Here is an 11,113-nt window from a genome sequence, read left to right on the forward strand (position 1 = left end):
TTTTACTTGTGATACACTATTTCCCCAACTATATGTAGGATGATATGTAAAAAAAAAACATTTTTTTTTTTTAATATTAAAAGTTATATTTTTATATGGAGGATTTCTTCAGCTAAGAGCGATCACCTATACAAAGAAACCCCTACGTGCTTGAAAACATCTACCCTAACATGAGTATGGGTACATCACTCCTTTCAACATTCCCTGGGGTCGGGCTTACCTTTAATAGGAATTTTCACCTATAAAGAAACCCTTATATATGCATATATATTGCAAGAGGGGTAAGTATGGGTATGCTATACCCTTCATTTTGTTAGAAATTACTGCTAAGTGAACAACGCAGAATATATTTAAAGATACCTTTAGAAGTTTTAACATGCACTCTTACGTGTAAGTGAGGTGTGCTGACAATGATCTCATACATCTTTATGATAACATCTTGATCCAAAACTATACTACACATGTCATGTTATTGTTTTATCCCCTTTTTTCACATGTTATGAGGGAACATCTGTGTGAGAAATCACCTTATAACAATGAAGGAATAGATACCTACAGATAAGTATTCCTTAAACATTATTCCCACATTTTCTGTGCACAACCGGAGATAGCACCATCACATCCTACTCATCCCTAACAGCTGAAAACAGGTTTGTTTATTAGAGAAGCTATAAACTGGCCTTCCTTTGAGCTAATTGAGTATCTGGAGCATCACATTTGTGGGTTCATTTCTACTCTCCAAATGGCCAGAAAAAGAGAACTTTCATGTGAAACTCTACAGTCTATTCTTGTTCTTAAAAATGAAGGCTATTCCATGCGATTAATTGCCAAGAAACTTAACATTTCCTACAATGGTGTGTACTACTCCCTTTAGAGAACAGCACAAACGGGCTCTAACCAGAGTAGAAAGAGAAGTGAGAGGCCCCGTGCACAACTGTGCAAGAAGAAATGTACATTAGAGTCTATAGTTTGAGAAAAAGATGCCTCACAAATCCTCAACTGGCTGCTTCATTAAATGGTACTCGCAAAACGCCAGTGTCAATGTCTACAGTGAAGAGGAGACTCTGGGATGCTGACCTTCTAGGCAGAGTGGTAAAGAAAAAGCCATATCTGAGACTGGCCAATAAAAGTAAAATATTAATATGGGCAAAAGAACACAGACATTGGACAGAGGAAGATTGGAAAAAAGAGTTATGGACAGACAATTTGAAGTTTGAGGTATTTGGATCACACAGAAGAACATTTGTGAGATGCAGAACAAGTGAAAAGATACTGGAAGAGTGCCTGATGCCATCTGTCAAGCATGGTGGAGGTAATGTGATGGTCTGGGGCTGCTTTGGAAATGGTAAAGTGGGAGATTTGAAAAGGGGAAAGGGATTTTGAATAAGGAAGGCTATCACTCCATTTTGCAATGCCATGTCATACCCTGTGGACAGCGCTTGATTGGAGCCAATTTCCTCCTCCAACAGGACAATGACCCAAAGCACACCTCCAAATTATGCAAGATCTTTTTAGGGAAGAAGCAGGCAGCTGGTATTCTGTCTGCAATGGAGTGGCCAGCACAGTCGCCAAATCTCAACCCCATTGAGCTGTTGTGGGAGCAGCTTGACCGTATGGTACACAAGAAGTGCCCATCAAGCCAATCCAGCTTGTGAGAGGTGCTTCAGGAAGCGTGGGGTGAAATTTCTTCAGATTACCTCAACAAATTAACAGCTAGAATGCCAAAGGTCTGCAATGCTGTAATTGTTGCATTCTTTGACGAAAGCAAAGTTTGAAGGACAAAATTATTATTTCAAACAAAAATTATTATTTCTAACCTTGCCAATCTCTTGACTATATGTTCTATTCATTTTGCAACTCATTTGATAAATAAGTCAGTTTTCATGTAAAACACAAAATTGTTTGGGTGACCCCAAACTTTTGAACAGTAGTGTACATTTCAGCCAATCAATGTTGATAAAGCTTATAGGCCTCCTCACCCATTCCCTTAATAAGATTTGCAGTTGCCAAGTCCACTTGGGATTTTAAAGTAAGGGCAAAAAGATCTACATTTTTGAACTTCCTAATATGATCATGCAGAAGAAGTCAGAGACCCCACAATATGGCCGTTTTGTCACAATAGACAACAACACCTCTATGCAAGACCGAGGACCCAAAACTGCTTGTAATGGAAGACCATGCTTCCAATGTTTTTACCCCTGCACTTAGCCCATTTCATTGCTAGCTCCACCGACTCCCTTGAGTCGGTGCTAGAGAAAGCAAATGATGAGCTGGTGACTACAGGCCAGATGGACCAGGGGCAGTACCATCCTTACAAACCTCAGCAATCAGACCATAGCCATAACCAACTGGTATGTAGAGGAGGAAGCAGACAAAAATACTCATCTACCGCAGCTCCAGGGGTGGGGGGCGAGATGAGGGGGTACAGAGCCAGAAGGATTTGAAGAAGCAGACAATTGCAAGACATAGGAAGAAGACGGTGCTGCCACCATCCTAAAGCTTGCAAAAGTTTCCCCATGAAGGAGGCCGGCTGCTCCTATATGCACACCATGGAAGCTGTTTGGCTGGTGCAGATGCTTGTATAGGCAAGGGTGTCAGTGCACCCGCCAAAGTGACACATTAGCCGCAGCCAGTGGGGTCGGGACAGTAGGTGGCTACACAGATTGAGTGATTGGGACAATATTTGCACTAGACTAAGATAAGGCAGTTACCTGCTACCCTTGAGAAATTCATTTAGGAAGCACTCTAGCTCACAGCAGCCAGGCACAACTTGCCCACTTTGACAATGGTCAAGAAAATTGCACCTGTATGACCTGCACTGGTGCATGCATTATTCTAGATGTGCCAGCCACCACCTGACTATAAGGAGGTTACCCTACCCCTGCAGCAGAATCTGCTTCAGCATCTATTTTTTAAACAAATCAAATCCTATTAGAAGGCTCCCTGGTATGTATTGCCAGGGAGTCCTGCTGCCTGCATGCAGATTAGGGGTTGAGCCAAGAGAGATAAACAGAGGCTTTTCCCGAGTTCACTGGGAGCTACTACGACAACCATCACCAAGGCTTCTGGTGATGCCATTGTGGGGGGCACCAATGAGAGTCTCAGCTGAGACTCTCAGGCCTGTCGCATCCATCTTAGTTGTGGCACAGGCTACTCCAGGGGAGCATACTGCCGTACCAAAGTAATGGTGATGCTTAGCTCTTCCCTGCACCAGCTGGGCACCCCCTCCCCTGTATCTTCTCAACCTCTGGCAGGGGATCAAGAGCGGCCCCTATCCTTGCAGTGGCTGAGGCCAAGACTGCCACCATCTTTGCAGAGGTTGACACCACCCTATTCCCCACACACCAGAGCCCCACAGCAGCCTGCCGTGATTCATGACCTAATATAAAATAGTGGTTGCTCAGATCAACTTAATAGTCTTTCACATGTGCATGACAGGGAGGAGTTTAATCTGGACTAGAAAAGAAGAATAAAACATGTTCCCCAGCACACTGCAAGAGACCAGCAATAAGATTTGAATACTACATGGTAATAGATATCCAGAGATCTTTGGTGCATACTGTATATTTGGAAACATGTTTAAGCATTGGGCTGCATCCAGGCGTTGCAGTACTCGTGTCCCTAATGCTATATGATAATAAAACCCACTTTGGGTCATATTGATGCACACTGTTATGCCACATGATAATAGCATATACATTAATATATCTAAGTTGAGAGCCAAATCACCTGGAAGTACCCCAGAATCCTCCAAATAGCACTACAGGAACTAGCACACACTCCTAATGCTGATCCCATCCATGCCTCTCAGAACAGTAATATAAAATAGTGGTTGTTCAGATCAATTTAATGGTCTTACACAGGTGCTTGTAAAGGGAGGGGTTTAATGACTAGAAACCAAATTGAAAAATGTCCCCCGGCACACTGCTATAGACTAGCAATAAGATTTGAATACTACATAATAATAGATATCCAGAGATCTTTGTTGCATATATTTGCAAAGATATGTTTAAGCACTGGGCTGCATCAAGGCATCCCTGTACCAGTGTCCCTAATGCTACATGACAATAGCACCCATTTTGTGTCATATAATTGCATCCACAACAATATGAAGTACCAGGAAAATGCATAAAAGCGTAAGTATTTATAAAAATAAAAAACATATAATGGATATATTTATAATACTAGTAGTAAGGATGCATGACAGCTGGGGATGGCAGTAATAGTAGTAGAGACACATTCAACATCTGGATGGGCATAGTAGGGATCAGTGGCGGCTCCAGAGGTGGGGCTGCAGCACAGTACATAATTCAGATAGAGGAGCTGCACCAACTGCCCTTTCACACGCTGCCAAACATCACCAGCCAGGACATACTGGAAGTTGGTGTGGCTCCCCTATTTGAATTTTGGACTGTGCTGCAGGCCCACCTCTGGAACCGCCACTGGTAGGGATATATGATAACTGTATGGGGGTAGTATTAGTAATAGGGGGGAGATGTATGAAGATCAGAAGTGGTATCAGCGCACGTTATATGCGCTGATACCGCTTCTCCCTGATGTATGATCGTGTGTTAAGCGGTAAATGACAGGGTTGCTATGCGCCCCTGTCATTATCGGTGCTGCTATCTACAAGATAGCAGCACCAATAGCCTGGGCCATGTATAAATGGTCAGATCACCTTACCATTTGGCCCGCTGTAGCTGCCGCTATTGACAGCTACAGCCTGGCGCTGCCCTATTCCCACAGCAGGGACAGCGCTGTCCCTGCTGCGGCGGCTGCTGGATCCAGACTGCACATGGGGATCTCACGATACTTGCGAGATCCTGCACATGCTCAGTGGAGCCGGCCAGGACTGAGACACAGCACATCAGCACTAGGCTTATGCGCTGCCATCTCTAGCGGGTAGCGCCGGAGGGGGGAGTTAACACTACCCCTCTCTCTGGCTGATGAGATGTTCATACATGTCATCTGTAGTGCTTCCTGCTGCACCTCGGTAAAGAGGTGAAGCAGGAAGCGTTATAGCGGCACGTTAATTGCCGCTATAATACAGCTGCCCCAGGGAAACATGACAGCTAAGGTTGCAGTAATAGAAGTAGGGAGCATAACAGCTGTGGGTAGTACAGTAGCAGTACAAGTAGGAAAACAGACAGCAGCTGAGTAGGGGATGTAGTAGGGACATATGGTAGCTGGGGATAGTAATAGAAGTAGGATCCATTGACCCTCAGCAGCAGTCACTGATAATCATACTCACATTATTTCATAGTCACCACAGTGATATGATGGTGGCACGACACCACACTCAGGGCCTGATTAATTACGGATCACAACTGTGATTGCAATAGTGATTACGCACACAGTCTCACTGCGATAGTATGCTAATCCATTGCTATCGCTATGCCATCACAGCACAATATAAGGACGCCCACCTTACCTTACACACATCCGTAATATTTAGCAAGACTGTGAAACCATTGGTACCATTGAGTACAATCGCAGCCTCACCCACACTTGCACAAGCTCTCACCTTACTCAGAAATTGCTAACTTTATCGCACGCTATTGTAGCTCGAGCTGTGTATGGCATTGCATTGGATAATTTATGCAACAGCATACAAAGTACAAACGCACTGGCACGTCTGTGTTTTAAAGACCACCCCCCTGTTACCACTTACAAATGACACTTCCTGTCAATTACTCTGTGATGGGTCTGCGTAGTCACTGTGAACGCAGTCCCGGTAGCAGTGGCTAATTTGCACACGAGCAATGCGATGCATGTGCAGAACGCAACAAACGGCAGATTGCAGATCGCATTGCTCGTGTGCAGACCCATCACAGGTTACAGTAGGTAAACACACAGGTAACAGCTGTAACAGAAATACAATGGTAATGCAGGGGTAACCAGTGGTGGTCACTGCAGTAGCTATAACAGCAGTAGAGGGTCTCACCTGAAGGTGCTAAGAGATGAGAATCTGCACAGCACTGTGGCACTCTACACAGTGACATGCATCAGATTACACAGGACCCATTCTGCACATGCACAGAATGGGTAATATGCATGTGCCTTCCTCACACCAATGGAGTTATATGCAAACCACCAGTATTGCGTATAACTCTGAATCAGGCCCTCAGTTTGCTACCTTACAGTACACCTTACGTTTATCTTTCTCATCAGAAATCTGTCTTCACACACTGCTTGCAGGGCTATTCTTATGTCATGTGCTCACATTTTCCCATGGATTATGGAATAAATGTGCTGTTACACAACTAGGCCAATGGTTTCCAAACTGTAGCTCTATCTATTTCATCACGATTTGGATTCTTCGCGCTGCACCCAATCTATGGAATGACCTACCTCGCACAATAAGACTTTCCTCTAGTCTCCAATCCTTCAAGCGTTCCCTGAAAACTCACCTCTTCAGGCAAGCTTATCAGATTCCAGAACCTCCCACATAACCTTCATAGCTTCCATATCTAATTACATCCTCTTGTACAGTCCACACACAATCTCATACATTGTCTTTCTCTCACATCCTCATGACATTCGGTCGACATTCCTGTGTGACTGGATCATGCAGCCAACCAAGAAACTGTGCATTCTGGCTGGACCAAAATGCAATATATAGCACCTATCCTTGTGTATCAATGCCTATTTCTCTATAGATTGTAAGCTTGTGAGCAGGGCCTTCCCACCTATATATCTGTCTGTTATTACCCAGTTTTGTTATATTAATGCTTACAATTGTAAAGCGCAACGGAATATGCTGCGCTATATAAGAAACTGTTAATAAATAAATAATAAATAAATTACCACCTGCTTTACTTGTGATGTTCCATAGCTTCTCCCACTACATCTTCATCTCCATAGTGAATTTCAATGTGGTGTAATTATTTGAACCTCTTAGTTTAGAGAAGGTCATGCTGGCTGCTGCATTATGCATTCAGTGTGTACTAATCCAAATGCAGGATCTTTTCAGTATACTCCACACTCTTAGTCACAATAGTCGTCTGGGTCTATGATCTATTGATATGACCTATTAGTGAAAATTGGGTGATCACAATAGGTGTCAGTGGAATGTGAAAGTGGGTGTAAGTCCACACAGAATGTCCTTATCCAGGCTTGCAGGTTTAATGGAAAAAATAAACAGCAGGTAAACACAAAAGTAACAGTGGTTACAGCAATACAGCAGTAATGCAATGGTCACTATGGTGGCTATCACAGTGGTATAGGGTTTCACCTGGGGGAGCTTAGCACTGTGGCCAACACAGTGGTGCGCATGCGCCATGACATCATGAGTCGGAGGCCGTACCTCTGGCTAGCTCCAGTTCCTCCGGATAATAGTGTAAAGGAGTTTGATAAACTGGTTTATAAATTCATGACTAACTTCTAGGAATGTATCTCATATGCTATTTAAAAAAAGTTCCTTCTTTCTATTCTTAACCCCCTTTCTGGGCCACCCAATACGTTAGTTTTGTTTCCAATCTGACCTTTCAGTTCTGTTAACTGTGTTGTTTTTGTATTTGTAGATTAATCCTGAGCAAGAACAGCACTGGATCCATGTCAGCTCAGATGGTTGTAGGCTGGCTCTAATCTGGAAACATGGTGGCATCTATATGGACACTGACATCATCTCCATTAAGGCCATCCCAGATCCGAATTTTCTGGCCGCAGAGTCGTCTCGATATTCTAGCAATGGTGTTTTTGGATTCTCTTCCCATCATTATTTCACGTGGAAAAGTATGGAAGATTTTGCTGAGAATTATAATGGCAGATTATGGGGACATCAAGGACCTCGACTTTTTACACGTGTTCTTAAGAAATTCTGTACCTTACCTGAATTTAAAGGTGTAGAAGATATCATGTGTGGAAACATCTCTTTCTTGAATCCACAAAACTTTTACCCTATTCCATACCCAAGTTGGAGACAGTATTATGAGGTTTGGGGCAAATTGCCAACTTTCAATGAGTCCTATGCTTTACATCTCTGGAATTACATGAACAAAGAGCACATGACCATGGTTCCTGGTAGTAACACATTAGTGGAGAATCTCTATAAAAGACATTGTCCTTCCACATATAGTGCTATTAAGAGTAATCAGAGCACTTATCTTTAATGATTCAAGGCCTGATTCATTATGGTACGCAATATAGAATATGCACGCAGTTCAGTGCGATTGCATGCTAATCTATTGCAATTGCAATGCAGCCGCAGAACTGTATATAACGCCCACTTTACCTTATGCACACATCCGTAATGGTTAGCAAGGCTGCGAAAACATCAGTACGATCGAGCACCATCAGACCCATATGCACAGATAAGGTAGGTCAGACCTCACTCAGGAATTGCTAACTTCAGCGCACGCTGTGAGGCCTCAGGCTGCGTATGGTGTCACAGTGGCTAATTTCTGCACACCCCTAAAACACAGTTGAAATGCACTGGCATGCCTGCGTTCACCCGGCCACCCCCCTGTCACCACCCACAAATAGTACTTCCTGTCAATCACTCTGCGATAGGTCTGCGTCACCACTACAATAGCAGTCTCAATCGCAATGACTGGTTCGCGCATGCACACTGCGATGCATATGCATGTGCAGTACGCAACAATCAGCCAGTTGCATGCATATAATCAACTGCGTTCCTTGTTGAATCAGGCCCTCATTTTGAAAGTAATCAAATGTTTGACAAAAATTGAGATACAAAACAATAATTTGACTGTAATTTACACATAATAGGATTTGTAATCTTTGGCAGCATATATATTAGTTTGCAAATTATTAGTAAATTACAGATTACTATGATTTTTCTTGTCTTTTTGTACATTCATTAATCCAAAACCTTGTTTGGACAATGCTAATAATTCAATATTGTTGTACTTACTGAAATAATATTGAAATAGAGATATTTTTGCAAAGACACAAAAAAGGGGAAGAAAGACAAATATGCCTTACATGGGGCACTCTTGCAAGATATATGAAAAATTAAGTAGATGATAAATGAAATCATTAAAACTTAGTGTTTAATATTATCCTTAAAATGAATTCTCTAATAAAGAAAAAATAAACTAAATCAATCAGGTTAATACATCTCATAAATAGATAACAATATACCACCTAGCTGATAGGGAAACATACGATGTGAAAATGACACATCATATGCCACGATCACAAGGTGTGAAGTGGAAACAGATTACCATACTATAAGTCCTGGATATAATTGAATATTCAAATAGATATAATCAAAAGGACAAGTATAGTAAAAAAAAAGCAGTTGAGAACGCAAATGTTCAATTAAGAACACAAATGTTAACTAAGTATGCAAAATGGCGAAAATAAACATATAAGGACTTCAATCTCAGAACCCTTAGTAAAAATCATAACGGGCTGACACACCAAAAGGAAACAGGTATAGTGCCAATGTATATATAAACAAGGCACAAGTACATATAGTACAACATTTAGCATGCAGCATATAGTGGGTACATCCTAGAAGTAAAGCATCTGTGACACAAGATAATCTTGATGTCTAATTGATGAATCAAAATAGACAAGATATATATAAACAAATCAATATATCAGTGAAAGAATCAATGTAAATTAAACCCAAACATTAGGTAATTCAAATAACAAGTCAGTGTTCATATCCTATAGAGTAATAAACAGTGAGATACAATGAGGGTTAATGTCTGTCACCTGGCTGAAGATGGAAATAAGCCACTGATGAAGGAAGTAAGGCCTGGGGGAGAACAGCGTGGGATCACTTCTACTGTCCCCTATCTGAATCAAAAAGGGGATGAGAGAGTGACAGCCACGTGGATCCCAGGTGAAACAACAGACAGCGCTTCTGCTGTCTGGGATAGGGCTGCGTCTCTCCCCTGATACCAAGGGGCATTGCAGGGGGAGTCAGCAGCTGAAAACCCAGATGAGAGAGCACTAGGGAGAGATAGGAAAGTACCTGGATAGTGAATCAAAGCTGCAATGCGGTGTGCTGAGAAGGTCCTGCTACTGTGAGCGGGTAAGTAGAGGTAGGACACGCGTTTCGCCGGAGCTTGGTCACCTGATCGGCAGGAATTCCTCTGACATACTGGTAGATAAAGGACTGATGTCCAATCATAAGGCTGTGTCTAGGAGTGACAAAGAAATCACCCTATCCACATGCACTGGGGGTCTGGCAAATCACAGACAGGCACTTTGATCCAAGGGAGTGATTAATGTAACTAATTAGCATATGTAAACAAACTAGAGAGACATCGTGGTTACTGCATGAAAAAGTGATTGTAATGAGACCATATAAGCAGTAATCAAAGTAAGAATAAATTAGAACAAGACCAGTCACTGGAAACGTGTGGAGGTATATCATGAGAATAAATATATAACAGAAGAGTATACATATAAATATATATATACAAAAAATAAAAAATATATGATGAAAAATATAGATATCATATATACTAGGGATAGGTATCCTAATAACGATGCCATAGAAAAAATATTATATTATAATAAATGTTGTAAAAATAATCTGATAAAATAAAAAGTGCATGGGACATTTGTAAAGCAGTGAGAATAAACACAGAAAAAGAACTGTGCACATAATACTAGATAAAACATGTGTAGATGAGAGAAGAGGGAAAAGAAAATTATATGTGTAAGAGTGTGAGAAAAGTGAAAGATGATATGTAAATGTACATGTCAAAATTAGATTAAGTGGTCAATGTGAAAAGATAGGTTAAATCGAAAAAGTAACAGAAACATAGGAGTGAAATATAAGGGGGAATTGGAGGTGAAGTGATGGTTAAGGAAAATAATATTTTATGAGGTAATTAAGGCCTCGTTAAGATAAGTGAAATAAATGTGTGGAAAGAATGCAGAAAGTAGATAACAGAGATAATATGGCAAAGAGATGCATATCCAAACTGTGGGAAATGTGAATATAATAATGAACAATAATTAGAGCAAAAATTAGAAGGTAACTAATGGATGACAGGAAAAATGTGATGAATGGGGGAGAGAAAGAAAGTGAAAATCAAAACAGAAAGAGGAAATAAAGTGTAGAAAAACATAAGAATGAAGACATAAGATGGAGATACTAAGAATAGAAAAGAAGAAATATGATAAA

General features: G+C 41.4%; 1 protein-coding gene across 1 annotated transcript in view; it reads left to right on the plus strand.

Moving 5' to 3' along the window:
• The window catches only part of LOC148534444 (alpha-1,4-N-acetylglucosaminyltransferase-like), a 47,251-nt gene extending 39,140 nt beyond the window's left edge, over window positions 1-8,111 (plus strand). Inside the window, exon 2 of the mRNA XM_088466866.1 lies at window positions 7,524-8,111. Within this exon, the coding sequence (XP_088322992.1) occupies window positions 7,524-8,111 (588 nt within the window). The remainder of the gene's footprint in view (window positions 1-7,523) is intronic.
• Window positions 8,112-11,113: the final 3,002 nt, after the last annotated feature.

The sequence above is a fragment of the Taudactylus pleione genome, unplaced genomic scaffold (assembly GCF_031769625.1).
Source record: "Taudactylus pleione unplaced genomic scaffold, aTauple2 ptg000066l, whole genome shotgun sequence".
Classification (NCBI taxonomy): domain Eukaryota; kingdom Metazoa; phylum Chordata; class Amphibia; order Anura; family Myobatrachidae; genus Taudactylus; species Taudactylus pleione.